This window comes from Crinia signifera, chromosome 5 (genome assembly GCF_055691185.1).
Source record: "Crinia signifera chromosome 5, ASM5569118v1, whole genome shotgun sequence".
NCBI classification, from domain to species: domain Eukaryota; kingdom Metazoa; phylum Chordata; class Amphibia; order Anura; family Myobatrachidae; genus Crinia; species Crinia signifera.
Window position 1 is genome coordinate 38476174 of NC_139221.1, and position 24198 is coordinate 38500371.

Sequence of the window (24198 nt, forward strand, 5' to 3'; positions counted from 1 at the left end):
TTGGATAAGTTAACAGTATCTGTGTCTATTATCGTTACACAGGGAATGCTGCACGCCTAGCCCGAGTACATGGAAAATAGGCCTACCGATATAAACAGCGACCGAACCGAACAAGAACCCTCTATTATAGAAACATGCACCTATAGAGCCTTGATAGACACACAGAGCGTGGCCGTTCTTAGTACCAGCCAATAATTATCCAAGCCTGGACAGTAGTACACAGACTTAAATAAAATATAATGACGTAGAAAGGTTATTGTCCAGAGTTCCATACCATGGGAGGACCTCATTGCCGGACATAAATCGCTGTGCATTATATCCAGCAATGCAGGACTGCTGCCAGTATTTTATTAGGTTTTTAGTTTTTAAACTTTTATGTGCCGAAATACAGCAAGAGCTCACAAAAACACCACAGTAAACGTACATTCAAGTGTCTAAAAATGAAAAGGCCTGTGGTTGCCCATAGCAACCAATCAAATGGTCTTTGTATTCTTAGGGGTAAATTTACTAAATCTTCTAACAGGGACCAATCCTATTGTTAGCGAAGTGGTGTTCCAACACCGGCAGTGGCACCTAAATGCGCACCCCACGCAGGCAGAAAATCAGTCTGCATTTGCACAAAATTGCTCAGAGCCCTATGGGTCGGCCGCAGTGTCATGCAAGTTCCAGCCACCATAAAATGCTGCTGTTGGTGCGATAACTTGCAGGTGCAAACAATTGACCTCTAAGGGGCAGCAGTGCAAACCCTTTGAGCGATCAAGTGAAGTTAACCATATCGACCAATCCTTTATCTACAACAGTATTTTGAAAACAATTCAAAGCGAATCTATTTCAGCTTCACTCTCCAATGTTTGATGCATCTCCCCATAAAAACTTTACAGCACTCCCACACAGTTTCCAAATACATTTTACGGATGTTAAGTTTGGGTTATTTAGCCTATAGCTACTCTACCTGTGGGGTTTCAGAACATTCATAACATGTGCACAATAGCAGCCACCATTACTGGTATGATTTACATATACATACATACATACAGTTATTAGTGGTTTTGTTTTGTTTGGTTTTGGCATTGCTTTGCGACTCCAGTTTCGGAAAGGACGACAACATAAGCTTGAATTAAGTCTTGCATTTGCAAGTTGCAAACCACTTCAGCAGGATACATATAGGTATAGAAGCATAAAGTGGCCTGTGAGGGTGGTTCTACAGGTTTTACATTCTTGTTTGAGCACAGATATAATTGCAGCACAACACCCAATTAAGTTTTTCATTTCCTTGATCTTTATTATTATTTCATTCTAAAACTCCCTACCTAGACTGGCTTAATGGCTGGTGCCAGCTTTCAAAATGCTTCATAAATTTGAAAATTAGAGAATCAATTTTATGTTTCCTCATTGTGTAACCGTGTTTCAAACAGACTCGAGAGCTACCAACGGTTAAGGTTTTCCAGCCCACCTAGCAGGTGCACCGGTGTAGCTATTACTCACTGACATTTTAAAAGATCCACAGGTGGAGCTAAAAATGCTTCACTTGTGAGTCTGTGAGGAGACCTGGAAAAGTTAACTGTTGGTAGGTCTCGAGGACTTATACCCCATGGTATAGATCAGTAGTTCCCAACCCTGGTCCTCAAGTACCCCCCAAAAGTGCATGTTTTCCAGGTTTCCACACAAAATTACAAGTGAAATTATTAGCTTCACCTGTGGATCTTTTAAAATGTGTCTGAATAATAATGTGTCCCCGCAAGGTAACCTGGAAAATGTGCACTGTTGGGAGGACCAGCGTTGGGAACCACTGGCTTAGGTAATAGGGTCAACAGGTTAACACTAGGCTCACATTGAAATAGTTAACATGAAATGCCCCAATTAGTGTACACCGTGCTTTGAGACAGGTGCCTTGCTGTGCTCGGCACACTTTCCCATTTCCAGTCATAGTCCACGTGGATGGTAATGTACGAATAATTTGAAACTAAGAAAAATGATTGGTGAAAAGCTCATGTTGACCATCACCATGTAGACTTTTTAGTTTTGACCTTATACATATCATCCGGTTCCCATTCCCAAGATGGTTAGAGCAAGAGTGATGTTTACCAAGCATAACAAGACCCATAACCTAGCACACTAACAAAGCTACTTGTTACCTAGAGGGCAATTAGGACCGTATTCCTAAATAATTATTGTTCTAATTATATTGGCCAACATGATGTAACCAGAGAAGTTCAGGTTAACAACCATGAAGTTTACCTGGTGGTTGAGCACCATGTGAACACCGTGTGTCCTGATATCAGCAGAAAATTCACCCAAAAACTCCAAGATATCCTCAATGGTGGCGGCATACGGAAGTCCTCGAAGACGTATGCAGTCTCTGACGTTGACTGGAGGAATAAATGGCTGAGGTAGTACAGGAATTATTGGCGGTGTCGGAAGTGGGATTAGAGGAGTAGAAGAGTATCTGTTCAGAACCTGCAAAAGAAAACCATATCCTTTATGTGCTGTAACCACCATAAGTGTAACAAAACCGACCATTACAACTTGTAATAATTCAACTGATGACAAAACATACAAACACACTTTATATCACCACTCATTTATCAACTAGTACATATCGGCTGCACAAGATCGAAAATAAAGTTAGGATGATGGATATTGACGGACCTGCTGCACCTCTGCGGCTGTGCTCCGAAACAGCTCAATGTATCGCTTGCCGAGCAAGTCCTTGTGCTTCTTCAAAGCATTCTGTGCGTATTCTTCACAGGCAAATAAGACAAAGGCATCTCCTGTCGGCCTGCCGTCAGGGTAGGTAACAAACAGAATTCCTTCCTTGCCTCCGGTGACGGGGCAGTGTTGACCAAAGAAAGTCAAGACTTCCTCAGCCGTTGCGGTGAAGGGGAGCCCACGCATGCGCACAATCACCTGGTTCTCTTTGGACAAGAACTGTGCAACCTCATTGGAGGTACCTACAAATTATTTTAAAAAAAAGAAAAAAAAAATGAAGTTATACTACAGGCAACTCTTGTTTAGCTAGAACATGTTAAATAGATTTTTTTTAAAAAGGCACGAAAAGTTGTACAGACTAATAAATGAGTACAATCCAGTTGTTATCAAGTTATCCTCAGACCCATTTCCACATCCTAGTGGTGTCTATAAACGGATTATTAATCGTGCAGACAAGGCAATGAATATCTGGTTCTTACTGATTACTCAGTGTATTGGACACATTCAGTCACAATATAAAAGTGGGCAGTGGGATAAAAGGAGTTTGATTATCAAACATGTCCGCTAGTCATCACGTGATTACATGCCATGAAGTGCTGGTTGTGCAGTGTTTGGCAATAAGTACTCCTTTCAATATTCAACGAAAAACTAATATTTATAGATGGCAAGAGCGAAAACGGTTGCCATTAATGGGGAAACAGCAGCAGCCACCCTCCGGTTTCAGCAAAACCTTACGGAACTGCTTGGTCTCTGCCTGGTACAAAGTGTCGCAGCAACAGAGCGGAGGGTGCATTGGTGGACCCCGCACATTCATAATTACTGTGATATTGTATAAAATGTTCTTTAATGGTGCCCTAAATTTCTTAAAGTACAATGAGAAATTGTAGTCCAAGGTGGAATTTGACCTTCGTACACACTATCCTCAATACTTAAAATGTATCAAATAACAGTATACTGTGGTATGAAAATTCATTGATCTAATCTTTGGCCGCTGTCATTTAATATAATTACCTCCAGCTATTTTCAGAAAATCTTCTCCAGTTGCCTTATACACCTAAAAAAAGGAGAACATAAATTGAGTCATTCTCTAGTTAAGTCAGCGGAACTTATGGAATGGTGTACTCATATAGAACATACCTCAATGTATCTATTTCCCATATGATGCTTGTGTCTCTGCAACGCCAGATCTCTGTGCTCTTCAGTAATGAATCTGACCAAAGCTTCTCCGTTCCTTCTTCCCTGAGCATTGAGACAGAGGGCGGCTCCACCCCTACACGTGTAACACAGAACAGCAAACGTTAGCGACACCATCCCATATAGAACAGTGCAATGCACTTACGTAGACAAGCCGATGCAATTTGGCGCAACCCTTCCCATTGTTGTCAAGGAAGCACCAACAACCCTTTAAGATCACAAATCCAAACCGCAAAACACAGGTTCACAGCAAATAAAAGGCTCATTACATGCAGAGATCAAATTATAGCAGATCAAAGTACTGATGTGCCGATAAAATAAAATTACGTCAGAAGGTAGAGAAAATTTAAAACCATTCTAAATACAGCAACCCAGTTCAGGGGGAAGGGAGAGCACACACTGCTGAAAAAAATCCCAACACAAAAAACAGCAGGGTATCTTGTTTAGCGTAGACCACAACCTGCCGTGAATCCTGCGCTAATCTTACCTTATGCAATGTAGGGTGTATACAAATCACCCCTTTAAGAAATGGGAATTTCCCAACTGGGAAAAACAAAAAAGTAAAATAACTAAACTGCATATGTACAAGCACAGAAATACACAGGAGCATTAAGGCAGGCGGAGGGCCGGGAAGGAGGGTGACCGACTCACTTTGCAATGTTTAAGCCCTTGAAGAAACGGGCAATATCCTGGTCAGACGACTGCCATGGTAAACCTCTGGCTCGGATAATTGTGTTATCATCGATTATCTCCAGCTTACTGCTGTAAGGCAAAAACGCAATTAAATATTTTCACTGGCAATTGGAGGAGACAAACGAATGACATTTCTTGTTTTTGGCTTAATTTATTTGATTTATTTATTTGCAGTTTCTTATATAGCGCAGCAGATTCCGTTGCGCTTTACAATAGTAGACAGTGATAAAACAAACTGGGTAACAGACAGACTTGGAGGTTAGAGGGCCCTGCTGCAAGCTTACAATCTATTAGGTATATAGGAGGGAAACACAAGGACAGGCATCAGTAAGAGCTTAAGAGCACTCTCCTGAAGCTGGCCAAAAATATATAATTTTTTTTTATTTAGAGCACAGATATCTGACCAGCTGCAATTCAGGGATTCAGACACTTTTCTGCACATTTGCTGTGAAGTCCCACCAGGTAATTGATGCTAATTTGTGAGTCATGACCACACACCCCTGCCATGAAACAGTAGGGCTGTGGCAGAGCCCTAGCTTTGCATTGTGGCAAAAGCATTCATTATGGCACAGCAGCCATTTTAAAAACGGTACTTGTGTATTTTGGCGGCGCCCATCGCATACCATAACGCATGCGATGGTATGCGATGCGATTTCGGTGGTTAGTGTACGATGGCATACAATTTTGAAATTGTATGCCATTGTACATGGCATACAATGCGATTAAACATTGTATAAGCACCCTAATGGGTGCTTATACAATGTTAAGCACCCTAATGGGTGCTTACAATGTTAAATGCACCCCCACGCTATAAACGTGAACCCGAAGCGTGGCGAGCGCAGCGAGCCCGCGAGGGGCGGCGGTACGCATCCTACGACCTTTTCATACCCCCACTATCCACGTCGGCGTGGAGTTGAGAATAGATTAGTGTGGCGAGCGCAGCGAGCCACCGAGCCCGAAGCGTGGCGAGCCCCGCGAGGGGACGCGGATACCTGTGAAGCCCGCGAAGGGACGCGTTTACCTGTGAAGGTATCCGCGTCCGCTCGCCACGCTTCGGGCTCGCCACACTAATCTATTCTCAACTCCACGCCGACGTGGATAGTGGGGGTATGTAAAGGTCGGAGGACGCGTACCGCCGCCCCTCGCGGGCTCGCTGCGCTCGCCACGCTTCGGGTTCACGTTTATAGTGGGGGGGTGGCGTGGGGGTGCATTTAACATTGTAAGCACCCATTAGGGTGCTCAAAAGCACCCTTTAGGGTGCTTATACGATTATTAATCGTATAGGTGGTCAAAATCCATCGTACGATGTACATCGGGGGCGCCGCTATAATACACAAGTACCTTAAAAACTATGGAATTATTCATTACTTAAAACAATCATAAGTGATGGGATATTTTAGGACATGATTCAGACCTGTTCACAGACCAGCCAACAGGTAAACACCACTGAACACCCACCCATACAATCCCGTCGCTAGCATGCATGTGAATACAGGGCCGTATCTAGGGGGGGGGGGCTAGGGGTCACGCGCACCGGGCGCTGGAGGGTGGGTGCGCTAGTGTGAGGTCCCGGCAGCGTGGTCCCAGGGATGGGCAGCGGGGGTCCAGGGACTGGTGGGTTAACGCTGGCTCCTGCCGGGGTCGGGCAGCGGTGGTCCAGGGACTGGTGGGTTAACTCCGGCTCCTACTAGCGCTGCCGGGTGGTGGGCGGGAAGCAGGTTTTGTAAAAGACTTGCCGGACGCTGATTGGCTAAATTCAGCCAATCAGCGTCCGGCAAGTCTTTTCAAAGTCATCAGCGCTTCCCGCCGCCAGGCAGATAGCGCTAGGAGACGGAGTTAGTGAAGACTACCGGTACACCAGTCCCTGGATGCTGCCTACACCTGCTGGCTGCACACAGTTATGTTGGCAGCGGGGGTCCAGGGACTGGTGTAGCGGCAGCTTTCACATACACAGCCGCTCGCTATTTGCCTGGAAGCGCTGATGATTTTGAAAAGACTTGCCGGACGCTGATTGGCTGAATTCAGCCAATCAGCATCCGGCAAGTCTTTTCAAAATCTGCTTCCCGCCCGGCAGCGCTAGGAGCCGGAGTTAACCTTCTCCAGTCCCCAGACCCCCGCTGCCTGTCCCCAAGGCAGTCATTTGGTGGGATTTTTTTTTTTTTTGGGGGGGGGGGGGGGGGGGGCGCGACCAAATGACTGCTGCCCCGGGCACCGAAAAACCTAGTTTCGGCCCTGGTGAATACATCCCCAACTGCACGCAGCCAAAGGGAGGAGAAATCATTTATTGGTTGACAACCAAAGGATTTTTCAGCCTCCGCTCTGAAAAGTACATACTTACAGATAGCCCTTGTCTTCCAAATACAGCCATCCACCCCAGGCAGGCATCGCCATGCCTGCGTTTTAATGGGGATGCCCATAAAAATGCTGGCCACCCCCCCCCCCCTCCCCCTGCTCGCTATTGGGCGAAAAATAATCACAAAACCCTATGAATGAAAGTGGAATACTCACCAAGTTCCAGACTCAAATTTGTAGTTTACTCTTTCTGGATCTGTAAATTTATGATCTAAAAAAAAGGAGAGACTATTAAGAGCCGTCAGGTCACAATGAAAGTTTACATTAAACTCCAAGCAATCTAAAAAGTAGATAATGGATTTAACAGAACATTTTGGAATAGAAAACCTAGTGCCCCAACCCTTATTGGCAGTCTAAAAGGTGCCCATACACTGTACAATTGTAGTATGCTATTTGGACTAAATTACATCGCATATGTTTTACACTGCAATCGAGTCCAAATTGCATACAATAATTGTACAGTGTATGGGCATCTTATGCCTTTGCAGATTTAGTATTCTATTCTCAAGCACAGTTTCTGCAAACATTCTGTTCCCGTCAATTTACAGATTAGGAACCTCCACATAAATCAGCTACTTGCATCACTCAACAGACAAAGGAATATGTAAAGTGGCATCATAGGCCCAAATCTGACAAGGTTTGGGCAACTAGACATTAATAATGGGATCTTACATTTCCACTAAATCAAAAAAAAAGGAAATTATGAAGAAAAAAAAAAAAACCAACACCCCCTTATAAAGAGTATACTATAAACACCATTCATGATCCTTATCAAAGATCAAACTTAACACCCCACTGAGTGTTATATTTATATTAAATCTGCACCACTAAAGACTATGCTTTTCATGAGGTCCGCTCTGTAATCTGTTGTACAACTCAAGGAAGGCCGAGATTGGATATTATAAGGCTTAAACAGCCATTAGCAGGTCAAGTAACAGAGCCGCACAATGTTTTACACAAATGACATCATTGCTTTTACTAGGTGCGACAGATTTAGAGATTATAGGACTACAGTGAAATGGAAGCAGCTGCACATCCCAACATAATTATTTAGCAGCCAAATCCAGAACTTTGCTGCGACAAGGCAACCACACAGCAGATATAAGATGACCGAAGGTAAGCAAGGTACTGTACCAGCTGAACGATTGATCCATTCTTAGAGGGAATGTTCAGTCACATTACTCTGTATATACTTCAAATGGAATTTTTTTTTTTTCCCCTTACAATTCTAGAAGACCGGACTTCAAGCATAGGCGTTAGATTGCCACTTACTGTATGGTTTTGCCATTAATGTCACGATTATATCTGCCATAGCAGCCACTTCAGAAGCTCCATGGGAAATCTCTGAGTCTTGTTTTTCAAGACCCAAATCTGCAAATCTTGGTTAAGGACAGCAAGACACAGAAGATTATGGAGATGGAAGAGACCGGTTAAATTAAGTGAGATTAACACAAAATGTGAAAGCTTACACTACATGGCAAATCATTTGCATATAAAAAACATAAACCAGCACTAGCCAACCAGGTCACAGAAAAAAAAAAAGGGGGGGACTTATTTTAAAAACAGACATGCTCCAGTTTTTACATTTATTGTTTGCGTGTTTCCATGCGGTTAGAATGAGATCCGGCAGCAAGTTAACAGCCCAGGTAGATTTTCTCAGCATAACTCATGGGCGAGACCCAGCCCTTTTATCACCTGAATCCCAGCTTGTCTTTACATGTAGACAAACCTACATCAATTGGGATTTCAGGACATACATTGTGCAATGATGCAGACAAACAAGTCCTCTTACAGCACCACCACACAGCTGAACTAGACACCTATGTGAATAAGGTCTGAGGGGTAGATGTACGATACCTGCACATATTGTAGTGCAAAGCCACACCGATAAGACATTACAGTCTTGTCTGCCGAAGCTTAGTGCTGGTGCGCTGTCTGGCTTAGTACATTTGCCCGATTCTTGCATGCAAGAGTGGAAAAATGTCATAATTTGGTGAGGAAAATAGAAATCACAGTTTAAGATTAATGCGCTATGGCAGGGATGGGGAACCATTGTCCCTCCAGCTTTTGAACTACACATCCCAGCATGCACTGCTACAATTTTGCTATTTGTCCATGCTAAGACTGTTGTAGGGCATGCTGGGATGTGTAGTTTGACAACAGCTAGAGAACCAAAAGGTTCCCCATCCCTGCTCTAAGGCCAACTGATCATGATCACACGGTCATGGTGATGGATCTATTTTTATACGGGCCTGGAGCTGTAGTCTTACCTGCCCCAAATGTTGAGCTTGCCCCGTTTAGAAAGATCACCAATGCTTGCAGGCCTGGCAAACCTGTGACTCTCCAGCGGTTTCAAAACTAAACATCCCAGCATGCCTTGCTACCGTTTTAGCATATCTCAATAGCAAAACAGTGGCAATGCATGCTGGGACTTGTAGTTTCACAACAGTTGGAGAGCCACAGATTGACCAGGCCTGTCTGGTGTTCCAGCTCCATTGTCGAATAACAAAACATTTAGCCATAGAAAATCAATTGCTGCTTTTCTGCTCCAACGTTGTCGATACCACGCTACAGAGGTTACCCAATAGTTTAAAGAGTACGGAATTATATTGTATTCCTCATTAGGCTTAAAAATGCGCCCCAGTCAGATGTAATTAAATATGAAAGTTAGAAACTACCATAAATTAAAATGATGTGAAGGTTCAGTAGCCTACAGATCTAAGGAGCTTCAAAAGTTGCAATAAAGTAGATAAAAATCACATTTCATGTGAACGCGATAAACAAACTGGGTGGATCACAGTGCTCCCAATTATGCACTTAAGCATTTTCTCTTCAGGGAAAGGCGGCTGTGAGTTAGGTTGAGTGACTCATGTAAGAACAGCCGACTCACTCACCTTGCCATAAGGCACAGAGAACAGGCCAAACTTGCTGAGCAGGCTTGACATACATAGGAACTGTCATGTTGCGCTGTCCCTACCCAAACATCTCGTTAACCCACTATGCAGCTGCAGAGCACCTGCTGTGGGGTAGGGAAGGGGGTCTTAAAATAAAGATAGGCTAGCGCTAGTCCACTAAAGGTGCTGGACAAAGTGCAGGGTGTGAATGCTCCTAAGTTATTAATAACCAAAAAAACACACTGAAAAGGCAGTCACACTAAAATATTGATGTTTTAATGAGATTAATACCTTATGAAGTCACCATGGAAGGCTAGTTGGGGGGGGGGCGCGTTTAAAAAGCTCAGGAGCTAAGTGTCTGAACACAGACTTCAGCACATTTAGTAGGAAGCCATCCGTAGCAAGCTCAACGGAACATTCACTATGCAAAGAAAGAACACATCCGGGATTTATTAACTACGTGCATAAAGCATATCGAAAAAAACACATTACACTTTGCTTCCTGAATTAGGTCCCCGGCAAAATTTACATGCCAAAATCCAGGATTTGCAAATTTGTTCCAATCTGAGTAAGACCAAAGACCGACCCCATTCACACCATCACGACAATAGATGCTGCTAACCCGTCCATAGTACATCGGGTACCACCTCTGCGCGCACACAAATTTTTTTTTCCCAGGGACTATACTACAAATAATCAATTTGGCCCTCAGAGATCCTACACAATTTTTTTCTAAAATGCTTCTTAAAAGAAACAAGGTGGTGGAGAAAATATTTTAGAGATTCAATAGTGTAGTACGGTATAGGTCATAATAAAAAAAGGTCCTAAAATGAAGTCTGACAAATCTATTCTCTGCTAGCGCCGAGCACAACAGAATGTAGTTTAGGTAATTGGACTTCTGCCGTAGCTGATCATAGACTTTATTATTTTTCTGCAAAGTCCTTTTTAGTTTTATTATCTTTTTATAATGTCAGAGCTGGATTTACTGACTTCACCACATGAATTTTGCCATTACTTTTACTGCCCGTTACAGCCTGGACATAAAAGTCACAAACAACAATGCCACCCACAACTCACAAACTATTCAGGGCCAATTTACAAGTAGAACAATACAGAAAACCTGTATAGGTGCAAGTGTAGTACATTTGCAGGAAAAAATACCCGGATATGAGCTCAGCACATGACACAAAAATAAACAGAGGAGTGTCAAAGTAGAACTGCTACAGGTCGCCAGAAGTAAGGCTTTCCACATAGTCGAGTTAGAGATTATAAATGCAAACAGTGTATTTGCAGGCTTTTACGAGAGAATTCCATTATTCTAAACTTTGTGTAAGTGACCAGGTCAAAAAAAGTTTTCACACAACTCTAGAACCAACCTTTGTGATATTTAAATCCATTCCAGAAACCACTAGTTCTATAGAAAAAGTATGTTTAATTAAAATTGGTCCTCAACAGCAACAGATGGGGCCACACAAATATTTCTGGAAAACTTTCATAAAGTTGATGACTACAACAAGCAATTGCTGAATGTTTATACCATCTAAACAAGCCGCTGCATTCTACAGGGTGCATACACACAAACAAACACACATTTCCACCGTTCCACCGTGCTCTCTCAAATATTCAAACCACCGGTTCAAACCATAATACTTTGATCGGTCCGGACAACGAACCTGAGACATCCTGCAAGAGCTTCGCAGCACTGCAGTTTGCGAACCACTGATAAACATTCCCAATGCATCATAGGCCTATTTAGGGGAATGGGTCTGAATCGGTTACAATATTAAAATATTTCATTTCGTGGTTGCGTTTGTATTGAGAGGACAGAATTAATATATGCTGTAATGAACATATTTAGTTGATGTATCAAAAAAAGGATACAGCTCTCCATGGCGGTCACATCCAGCTCACTCGTCGTCTCACTTGATCCTGGACAGCATTTCTTAAATTCTTTTCTCAAGTCAAAAAAGGAATAGAAGCATTCAGGAAGTAGTATGTTCTGAAAGACAAAATAAAAAAATGATAAGGCTATGCATAAAGCTGCACACAAGCAATGAGCCAGAGGTTCTGCAGTGAGATCGCCAAGGGGCTTATTCTGGTTCACTTAGAGGCAAATTCCTTCTCAAATGGACAAAACCATGTGCACTGGAGGGGGGAGGGGCAAATGTAACATATGTAGAGAGTTAGATTTGGGTGGGGTTTTACTTCAAAGTGAGATCTATATTTCAGGGTAGAAATGAAGCAGCCAGTATTTGCCCTGCACAGAAACAAAATAACTCACTCAAATCTAATTCTCTCTGCACAAATTTAAATCTTCCCCACCTGCAGTGCACATGGTTTTGTCCATTTGAGAAGGAATTTGCCTCTAAAAGTGAACCAGAATAAGGTCCTAAATTCAGTTTTACTATTTAACAACTTCGCCATACCCTTCCTTTTACGGACAAATTAATAAATGCTAAATTAACATATGACTATACAATAAGGGCTGGCTGTAATGTGGTGAGAGTCCGGCGGCCATGCGGGATGCAACATGAACTCGGTTTGTTTTTTTAAAGGGGAAGTCTTTTACAAGGCAAAACCATGCCTTGATCATGACTGCCCCTTTATAAAAATAAATAAATAAACTAACCACCATCCAGCATGGCCACCTGACTCACCACATTACATCCAGCCCAAAGTATGAATTTAAACCATTCTTAAACATTAGTGAAGTTACGTATTCCAATATCAATGGTTTCTCTCAAACCTTTTTGTGTCTCATTTAGGGTGGGGTGTACAAATGTGAAAATGCAGTATATAAACCCCATTTACGGTGTTATACTGCATTTTTCATATGTACTGCACTTCGCCCCGGCCGCTGGGTTTCCAATGCAGAGTGTAATACCAGGTTTTTTTTGGCTAGTGCAGGGGTTCCCAATCTTTTTTTAATCAAGGCACCCCTAGAGTATCCGAATTTTTTCACGGCACCCCTAGGCCAATTTTTTTTTTTATTAGATTGGGTTGATATGCGATTCTTAGGGTCAGTTACGTGGTAAATGGCAGGATTTGCTTCTGTTTGTACACATTTTATGATTGGCAGCCACCAGCACTGTTTTTTCTCATAAATAATTAACCATTAATCATTTTAGTTGGTCCTGGACCACCAACTCAGGGCACCCCTGCAATTGTCCTGAGGCACCCCAGGGAGCCACGGCACACAGTTTGGGAACCACTGGGCTAGTGGCTTCTATCCACATCAGTGCTGTAGGGGGGGTGGGAGACCATTCAATCACTCCCAGCTTCCCCAGCGTAACTCTGGGTATGCAGACAAGTCCACAGGAGAGGCTTCAACTCAAAATCACATGTCTTCATGCTAACAGATTTATAAATGCAAAGTCACTATAGAAGTCACTCCTATGAAACCAGTGGTACTTAACATTGAGTGCACAACAAATTTGGACCAATCACTTCAGGTTTAGAATTGCAGTAAGTACTATACAAACACACTACCAGCAAATCGTTCCAAGAACCAGTTACATAGTTTATTAGCAAGGTGGTTGAAGAAAGAACAAAAGACAGCACTCATCCAACAAGGTCAACCTTTCATAGAGCTTGTAATGGTGTTTATCCAGAGAAACAACAAATAAACACCCCAGTGTGACACATGCCAATTGGGAGGGGACAGTAAAGATTTGGTCTGACCAAAAAAAAAAAAAAAAAAAACTACAATGAGTTCAATCAAGGTTACACAATAAAAAGAGGGCAACTAAAGCTACGTAATATACAAATTGATTTTAAGAACGTTAAATTTGACTAGGTTCTGATCGCCTTTAGGTATTTGATTATTTTGTGGGTAACCCATTTATCAGGACATTGGAATGCATGAGGCATTGAAAGTTGAACTATAATTACATTGGCGAGGACCAAGACCGAGCTGGCAAGAATAAGGGCGCTCTAGCTGATGTCTAGGGAAGTGCTTCTCAAATGCTGTCCTCAGGATGCACAAGTAGTCCAGGTTTTAAGGATGCTGAGGTTCTTATTAGGTAACCTGTGCTCATGCATTGATATTCTTAAGGTACCATACACTAGGGAGCATGGTGAGTTGGGATCTTCACATCTGATTTCTGCTCACAGGCCTGAGAGTCGCATCGGGGCCTAAAGATCACACTATACATTTGTTGCGTCTCCAAGCCTCTGGAAGGCTTTGCAGGAGATCACATACGATACATCATATTCAAAAGGCCTGCATAAAAAAAAAAAGGTGTACCGTATGCTGTCCTGCCATTCGGGTACCTCAAGGGGGGGTGGCAGGCAGCAGGGTTGGGTGGGGAGGGCAGGGAGTCCCTGAGGCTGCTGGGCAGTTAGTGGCAGAGTCCATGCGGCGGAGGCCCTGTGGGAGATGGGAACTAGCAGCAGTACTGGCGGGCACAATTTTATTATCCAGACCCCCCCACAGACCTTAATCCGGCCCTGTGTTTTGAGAACCAAGTTTGAGCGGCATTACCCTACACTACAATGGTAATATTTTATATATATATCCAAGGTTTGTTATTCAGCTTTAGGACAACAATCAAACTCTGCTTACCCCAAACAAACACTTACTTATATTGTGTAACTTGCATTGTTATTAACAGCGTGTATGAATTATAATGCATAGTCCCACAGTAATCCACACTTCACAGCCCAGCTTGCCATTTTATAGTAGAAACTTCTGTGCAGCATTAATAACTCAAATATGGACACTATATTCTATATCTCCCCAGGGCAGCATGGATGTGTCATTTTTTGCATTACTACCCAACAACACAGAGCATGGCCACAACTGTGTGAAGTTTGTATATTCTCCCCATGCTTGCATGGGTTGCCTCTAGGTGCTCCAGTTGTAACATTTAGGTACTTTGCTCTGTATAACACAGCGAAAGTTTAAATAGAATATAGAAGTAAAGCTTCTGTAATACTACTCCTTCCTATATTATGTGCCTGCTCTACCAGTTTACAGTAACTTATGTTGACAAAGGTCTCTAATAATACACCAGCTATAGAGATAGTCCTTAGGCACAGACAACAGTCTCAGAATTCTTCTCATTTTAAACTGTTGAAAAGAATTCAAAATCTTCGATGAAATGCTGCTAGAAAACGTCAGGGAGAAGCTTTGTGTACATACAGGTTTAACATATTGCACAACAGCATCAAATCCAGAAAAGCGACACTGAGAAAGCCTGCGTAACAATTCTCCATATGGCCAGTTTGTACCCTGCATTTTCATTATATATTATAGAGGTATTTGATAGTTCTAGATTTTGGAGACTACTACACATAACTGAAGTAGTGTACAAGCTTTAAAAAGGAGGCTATTGTGTATCTGTAACCTGTATATATGCTTAAGGTAGTGCAGTGTTTATTCAGTCAAGTGCCCATAACACAGGGCCAGCCAGTCTCCACCCATACCACCATTACAGCAGCTTTTCCTCCATGTATACATCAGCATAGCTTTTCATGACCACATAAGTGAAACCTTATTGCTGACTATTAAAGATCATATTCACAGACCCTTATGGGCTCAGAAACGCTAGACTACGCATGTTTTATTAACAAACCAATCATTACTAGACTGTCAATGTGGTCACACAGCTACAGAATCTCCATTTACAGCACGTGTTGGAACAGACACCATCTTCAGATGGCATTAGCTCCCAGTGACCTGCTCCTACATAATGAAAGAAGCTCCCTCTTTATTCCCCTACCTCTGTGCACAATTCGTATATGAATTCACTTTCACGCATGTACACTAAACCTGGTTACATACTGTAACGAACCAAGATGTATCAATATATAGGACCAACGCTCTAACTACAATTCATACTCATCTTGACACAATAGGGGGGGGGGGGGGGTCAATTGTTATCGCACCCAATCTCCTGTCTAAAAATACGGAATAACACGAGACAATATACAATAGATTCATCGCGCCAATTAGTATCAGGTTTATCCATAAAAAGCAGCTAAACTAATTGGCACCTTGTCCCCATTTAATGCCCCAAATGGAAACTTTCCACATGATAGTATGCCACCCCTAGGGGGTGCAGCTTAAAGAACCAATGGCCAATTGTGCACAAACGGAGGTACAACTGAAAAGCTACATGGGTGCCATCTGCTGGCATTTTAAGAACGGAGGAGTAAAGGTGCCCATTCACTAGTAAGATTTATCTGCAGATCTGGCTGGTTGGAACAAAAACATGGTTATGGATGAGTGACAGTTTGTCATTTTTCCAGCATTTCCAAGCAAATGGTCAACTGTCATTTGCTCTCATCCATAACCATGTTTTTGTTCCAACCAGCCAGATCTGAAGATAAATCTGCGTGTGTATGGCCACCTTAAATGTATGAAGCAGTGATAAGGGAGGAGAAGTAATACAGTGCCTGGTACTTTATCACGGCCATTGTCCAATCAGCTTCTAACTGTTCCTTTTTAAACAAAGTCACCGGCCAATCAGCTCCTGACTGAACCAATGGCCAATTGGCCATTGGTTCACTCTTTGCAATTATATAAGCCAAGGTTCACCATGCAGCAGCTCAGCAAACCATTTCTGCAACTACATTGTGTAAGGAGAAACCAACGTAAGACCATTGTGGGTGGCTCAAACATCTCCAAATTGAAGGGTTTTCATACTCATTGCCTACGAAACAAGTACCATGATTACATGACAAATGGTGTAGTGCGTGACCAGCATTGTACTGTAACCTCCTCACTAATAGTAATTAGCGGCTAGAGATTGCGGAATAGAACAACTACAGCTCACAGCAAATTGGATACTTAAGTTATCGTCCAACAACAAATTAATCCCTCAATAATGGATAGTCCCCGTAAAGGTCCAAAACTATACCTATTGAAAGGCTTGTGTTCTACACCATAAACAAACACTAAACGATATCTATACAATACAAGTACACCCAGATTTGATTGCCTTTACAAAGCTAACTTTTAAACTGCATGAGTAAAATAAAATATGGGACTAAACATTTGTTAGGTAATAAAACCATAAGATGAAACTATTGTAATATAGTCCTAGAAACATGTGGTGGTCTCGGCCCAGCCTTTGGGTTATACACACCGTCAAACCCGACCTGGGGAACTCATCATATATCCATGCTAGGTCACAGTTTAAAGTAGAAAAAAAAAGATTTTTTGTCCTTTTATTAATACGAGCGAATTGTACAATGCCCCTTTGCAAAGTAATCGAAAATAAGCACCCAAGCTACAGATGTGCTGGAAAAATCTACACTGGCAGCAGCTACAGATAAGGAACAATTCCTTTTTGTCTCTGTGCAGCTTTCAAGGCAGTTAAGCTGATTCTAACACTACGCCAAGCAGGAAAACCAGTCATGCCTGTAAGACTCGCTGCAACCGTCTCATTCTCTATACACCTGCCCAGCCAGATACTAAGGAGTATGAGGACTGTTTGCTCCACACATGTTCTCTTACTGGCAACCAACATTCTTTGTAGTTTTATCGGCCACTATTTACAAGGTAGTAGGCCTAAAAAAAAAAAAACACTTGCTAGAACTACATGAGGGAAGGAAAGGCCAACGTAACACCATCGCGCCATAATCGCTTAAGAAATTCAGTGACAACAGATCAAACTTCAGCTTGTTCAAGACCAAAGTGACTGGGTCCGGGAGGCTGCACAGGATACAGGATCTGTTGTGTAAAGGAAAGGGGAGGGAGTATGGGGACACTCAAATGTTGTCCAATTTCTACATTATTCCCAACTAGCCTGCAGGCCACAAAAGACGCATATAAAATGACGTACTTTAAGTTAATCCATTTTACTTTGATGCAAAAAATATGACACTTGCAGAATAGTCTGCATAAGGTAATTAGGATCTCAAGGTGGTGGTGGTGGGGAACAAAAGCTTTCCACACAGCAAAAACCTTATGGGGCAGAGATGTCAACACATTGATAGGCAATAAGTGTCTGGTTCACAGTGAATGGAAAAGACCTGTATATGGATTCAGAAGGCTGTGCAGGATGTATGGCTAGGTGATCAGCACAGAATATGGGTAGATGTTTGAAGCAGCGATAACATACCGCCCAACTATTGGATAGTATAGGAAAGGAGACATGGCCACGCCCCATTAGAATTTGTACCGCTTGTTGCACTTAGATGTTGGAGGGTATGCGATAAGAGTGGTGAAGAACTCTGCCATGGCAACCAATCAGCTGCCACAAATGCACTAGATAAATGTTACTTCAAAGCCGATTGGTTGCCATGTAACACATTTGCACTGGATCATTGCTTCATGCATTGAAATCCTGGGTATAACATAACTACGATTATCTGCTTTGGCCATCCTTTACCTCAGAACTATGAATGGGAGGGAGGGCTATAGTGCCTTTGAATGCTGATCTTTTGGATCACCAGCCTAAAGAAAACTTCTATTTAAATTATGTAATTGTTCTCATTTACCACTCAAGTAAATCCTGCAATATGAATTTAGAAGAATTCAATTGTTTAGTTTCAAAGGACATATTGCTATCCAGATGGCTGACTACAACATGCTACCCAAAGCAGTCATTGACAAAAAAATAAAATAAGTCGGCATGCACAAACGTTGACATATGAGAAAGGTAAACATTATTTTCTTCATTTTCTGTACCGCTTCATATACTTTACCAGCCACATGGACTGACTGGAGACTATAAAGTGCACCAAACGCATTGGTGAAAAGGGGAAGGATATGGCGCCAAGCATAGCAAGTGAAGCAGTACTCAGGTGTCAAAAATGTGAAAAAAAAAGTGAAAACTCGTGTCAATTTTCATGTCAACATTTTGCTGTCAGGCCTAATAGATGTCATTGTCTGTGAGCTTATTCACGCCCATATTATTATAAGTGTTGCTGTTAGGGGTGCATAAAGAGCACATATACACCTTTTTGGGACACTTACTATAGTTTTATAAAAGGACAAGTTACCAGGTGTGTTTAAAAATGACTTTCTAGAGGCTGCTGATAGCCCAGAAAGGAATGTGCATAAGCCCGCAGGGAGAAAAGTTACAGGTTGTAAATAATTATCTGCTTTACTATGGGCAAAAAACATAAAACCAGTTTTGCTTTACAGAAAAGGTCACTAGAATTTGCTGGCGGGGATTACAGATGGAACATACATAACATACATAAGTGTCCCAGATTTTATACCATACTAGTTCTAGTCACTTCAGATTACATCATGCTGCTGGGCTGGCAATTTTGCCATCTGACTAGGTCCTGCCCTAAAGACAGGTATCACAATCAAGACTATCCCCGTATCTAGATACAGCATAATCAATAATCAGTGGCGTAGCTAGAACTTTTTCTCCCCCCAGCCAAAAAAAAGTCTGGCGCCTCCCCCCAAGAAGGGGTGAGGCGATTGACTATGGGCACCGCTGGCTGAGCTGACAGGCGACCCAGGCAGCAGTGAACGCTGAGCAAATGCTCGGGGCGAGGATCCACTCATTAAATATACACTGCGCTGGGTCCCCGCTCATTAAATATGCACGGAGCAGGACCAGCTCAGCACTCACTGCTGCCTAGGTCGTCTGTCAGTTCAGCCAGTGGCGACCACCACAGACCCTGCTGGCGCCGCTCCCCCAAGCCACCGCAGGGACTGCCACATATGTAGCTACGCCACTGTTTTATGCTATAAATTATAAAGGCAATGAGATATGCAATCCAGAAGATTGGCAACATATAATAAAAGCAGTGCTAGGGAATAAGGGATTTAGAATGATCAGGATTTACATGAAAATATAGATAAGAGGAGCCGTGGTTGGAAGAAAATGTAAAAGTCTGAAGCAATGGGAAATAAAGGGGGGGGGGTTGCGGGTCAGGAGAGATCATAGGAGGGGTGTGGGATCTCACTCCTAATACACTGTGGAACTCAATCTTGCAAACCACAATAATTAATCATACATGACAACGAGCGGATGGATATAGGGGCAGATTTATTTATAAAGTTAACAAATAAAATTCCTTATAGCCTCATAATGGTCAATAATACGTTTTAGTCTGCAGTTTATCAAAACTGATCAGAACCTCACCCAGCTTGCCTAAATGTGCCTAGCAGTAATAGATGGACACAAACCTTTTCAGGGGATTGACTGCTAAAGTAGTTTAAGAAGTAGGCAAAGAACCCTGGAAGTAGCTACTACATATACAGCTTGTTGTATAGCAGAAACCCTGCTCTTCAAATAGGAGGAAGTTGGAGCTGGTCTACCCCAAAGAGAAAGGTCTACAGCTTGGAGCACAAAAAACCCAACTAGTAGTTCCACATAAGTGCAAAGTGAAGTCAGGTAATTCCAGTGCTTCTGCAATCCTTATGGGTGGGCGATTCACGGGATTTTGTACCAAACCAGACAGAAGGTATAACAGTGTGCACTGTATGTGCTAAATACTAGGATATATGAAAATATATTGCAGATAGTGAGTGAGTGAATAGATAGATAGAGAACACACACAGCACCAGGCACAAACAAATTAGCAAAAAAACAAGGAGCAGCGACTTGCTGTACAAGACAAAGTAGGACAAATACGTGGTATATAAACATAGCTGTATCAGAACATGACACTGAAATAAGTATCAGGGTGGCAGAAATGATGGGTTAGGTCAGGGCTGGGCAACATCGGCCCTCCAGATGTTAGTGAACTACACATCCCAGGAAGCTTTGCATTAGTTTTGCTATGTGGCCATGCTGAAACTGATGCTAGGATGTGTAGTTCACTAACATCTGGAGGGCCGGTGTTGCCCAGCCCTGGGTTAGGTGCTGTTGTAGGTAGTATGGAGTAAAACACCATCTAGAAAGGCATTGGAGGGGAGAGGACCCTGCTCGTGAGAGCTTACATTCAAAAGTGGAGGAGGAGATCTGCAGGAGGGGGGGGGGGGGGACGGACGGAAAAGATGGGCTAAAAGTGACCATGGAACAGAGGACTGGCCTGTAAGATGGCTGGGTTTGAGAGACAAATTGAAGTTTGTAGATGTGGAAAGTCCGGTAGTGACAGTTAGGGAGAATGTTGGGCGGAAGTTGGCAGAAGAGGCTATGTGCATTTGTGGATATAAGAACGTGGGTGAGAGTGTAGAGGAATAAGTTACTGGTAAGTCTTCGCAAGTTAATATGCAAATCTTGAATTTGATTCAGAGGGAGATTGGGAGCCAGTGTAGGGCTTGCAAGGGGGGGGGGGGGGGGGCAGATTTAGCACTTTGGAAGGGGAAGAGGAGTCTGGCAACAACATGGAGGATAGACTGGAGTTTATCGAGGCAATGGTCCGACATTTCTTGCATTATGCCAAGTACTTAGCCCTAAACTCATGCAGAAAATGTAGTTTCTGTATAATTTTGGGGAAACATTTGGATAAATTAGGCATCTTAGGGCTAAAATGTGTAATTTTTCAGTACCAAGAAAAAAAAAAGAAAAAAATGCAAACATAACAAAAGACTCAAAATGCAGTTTGTCGGATTTCTGCCCAACAATACAGCAGAGACTGAGACATGTGCTGGATACACAATGGTAGATTGTTTATCATATAAGCATATGTCAGCGGTGGATACATTTTTTTTTTTTTTTTTTTTTTTTAAGAGGGGAGGTAGTTTCATAATTAGTAATGACTCCTATCAGTGAACAGACCAGGGCCAGCCTACAAGAGGTGAGGACATTACAATGTGGGACAGACCCTATGCTCAGTGTGCCACTTGGTCTCTTGTTTTATGCACAGCGGCCGGGGGCAGGTGACCAAGCAAGGAAAGTCTCGTTGTCATTGCTCAGAGGGATCTCTCCTGAAAACACACAAGTTCGGTAAAACCTTTGTATTCTCAGTAGATGAAGGCCTGTTTTTTGATGAAAATGGGGCTTCTGAGGCAGTCGAAACAAAAGAACAGAAATGCCGGCCTTAGATTATCGACCTGTGTGACTATTTATACTGTGCCGCATTATTTATTTTAAACGTAGATATAGAGAGAAAACATACATGCATACACTGATGCATCCGATCAATTCCATAGGACAGGCTAACAATACACATATTGCATCAGTAGTCATCGATTCCTAGTGTTCATTCTAGCACCCACCAACTTTGAAAACCCATGCAGTTCCTCTTGCCTGCCTGGGGTGTCACTGTCTGCTGTGGTGCTTCTAGCACAGGTCTGGTTTGCATATCAGGGCTGATCTAAAGACCACACTGTGCTAGACGTACTACAACAGACAGCGACACCCCAGGCAGGGAAGGGGAACTGCATGGGTTTTCAAAATTGGCGGGTGCTAGAATGAACATTAGATTGCCAACAAGGTGTCTGGATGGTTGCAGATTGTTAGACAGTCAGTAGGTCTACCCCAAAAGGTTGACAGGGTCAAAACGCCAATAAAAGTTTTTTTTTGTGTGTGTCAGTGTCGACAACTGTTGACATAGACCCTCAATTACTGTAACGCATACACTCGCATGGCGCAATGCGCTCGCTACACTCAGCGCACTATTATATTCTCCCTTCATGTCGACATGGATGGTGAATTAAGAACAAACCTTTTTAACGAAAAACTCAAGTCTACCTTTTCACCCTTATCTACCTTTTGAGGTAGACCTACTGTACTAACTGTCTATCCGGACACTGTAGATCTAAAAACCAGTCTGGATACATTCCAATTTATAAGCAATGGAGAAAAGAAACACACAAACACCATATAATAAAATCACGTTATTATATACTTAATGGGGAAATAGTAGTCAAAAAGGATTAGACAATAAATGTCAATTATACCTAAAACCGTAAACAGATCATTTAGCATCTCTACAGTAATGTCAACTGGGAGTCTGCCTCTGTAATCGTTCTAATTAGAGACCATATATATTAGGGTTTCATGTTACAAAACACATGAGAGAGAGAGATGCCGGATTTACAAGGTACATCAATTCTCCTAGCCAAACCTGCAGCACTTATCGGCAGGACTTCAGATAACAACAACGGAACACGCCAGTTATATATCTTCAGATATAAGGACACTTTCATTAACAGCTCACTACTAGACAACTTTCACTAGAATATGTGGTCGTTAGGTTGACAGTGTCTACGTGGACATTGATTAAGTTGACCACCATCAGTCGACATGAAAAAAAGTTGACGAGTGATCACTCCCAAAGCTAACAATCCATACCCTTTCACTAGGTCTATCAAGCAGCAAATGCAGCAATCCCTAAAACTCCTTTTACACATCTAAAATTCTACTAGATGTCAAGAAGCAACCGCATTTGCAATAAAGAACAGAAAAAGGTTATTCAATTCAGGTGGAGGTTTATCAGCCAGAATATGAATATAACAGTTTGATGCAGTCAAAAAGATGATTTTATATAAAAAACACACCCTGCAAACAAGAAAAGTTAGTGAAATTTCAGTGGAAAAACAGTTGAAATCTCATCATGCATACAAGAGAAACTGGGTACCTTTTTAGATGCTTCAGGGTGTAACACTTGTCTGATATGAAGCTGTCCATCGGTGCACAAGCAGAAAGAGGTCCCCACACCAATGTTTATCTCGTTGCCTACTGACTGGTTGAACTGCAATTTGAGAAAACAACAAATCCTGGTTATTAAGAGGTATGTGATTCCAGGCCATTATCTGCCAAATGCCCAGGTACAACGCGCATGGGCAATAGTTTATATGTTCATGCATTTCAGGCAACCTGTGGATCTATAGTAGGAATAAATGCAGCAAATTTTGAAAATGTGACAGTTAGTAATGACTACAGCTGTGCACCAGCGAGCTGACCTTGGAAATGTGACAGTTAGTAATAATGACTACATCTGTGCACCAGCTAGATGACCTGGGAAATGTGACAGTTAGTAATAATGACTACATCTGTGCACCAGCTAGATGACCTGGGAAATGTGACAGTTAGTAATAATGACTACAGCTGTGCACCAGCTAGATGATCTGGGAAACGTGGACTGGTTTGGCCACCCCTGTTATAGGGGGTCTTTGTACTAAGCCTTGGAGAAGGTAACAGCCAATCTTCTCCTAACTGCCACATAACCAGCTGTGTTTAAAAAAAAAAAAGTGACAGCTGCTGGTTGGTTGGTACTTTCTCGCTCCATGGGTTAGTACATAGATCCCATAGTCTATCTTTTATCAACTGATAATTCATTACATTTCAGCATTACATAAGGTGCCTGTACCAACACAATGACAGTCCTAGCAAAAACGCCATGCCCTCACATCTACGGAATAGCGTGGTTTCATGCAGTAATTCAATAAAGTGCAAAACCATTGTGTTTCAATTAATACACAAGCTTACAACCAGCACCGTGACAGATATTCCAGTGTGACAAATTGCTCTGACTGTATAACGCAGACATGACA

General features: G+C 42.4%; 1 protein-coding gene across 3 annotated transcripts in view; it reads right to left on the bottom strand.

Annotated features, from left to right (window-relative positions):
• The window catches only part of ESRP1 (epithelial splicing regulatory protein 1), a 44479-nt gene that overhangs the window by 16215 nt on the left and 4066 nt on the right, over positions 1-24198 (bottom strand). For 2 of the 3 annotated variants that reach the window (XM_083187042.1, XM_083187039.1), the window contains exons 3-11: positions 23283-23396; positions 11724-11841; positions 8221-8319; positions 7105-7159; positions 4555-4665; positions 3847-3979; positions 3721-3763; positions 2650-2951; positions 2239-2457 (exon numbers count right to left, since the gene is read on the bottom strand). In XM_083187042.1, coding sequence (XP_083043168.1) covers positions 2239-2457; positions 2650-2951; positions 3721-3763; positions 3847-3979; positions 4555-4665; positions 7105-7159; positions 8221-8319; positions 11724-11841; positions 23283-23396 — 1194 coding nt within the window. The remainder of the gene's footprint in view (positions 1-2238; positions 2458-2649; positions 2952-3720; positions 3764-3846; positions 3980-4554; positions 4666-7104; positions 7160-8220; positions 8320-11723; positions 11842-23282; positions 23397-24198) is intronic. The other variant, XM_083187040.1, reaches the window with a different exon arrangement.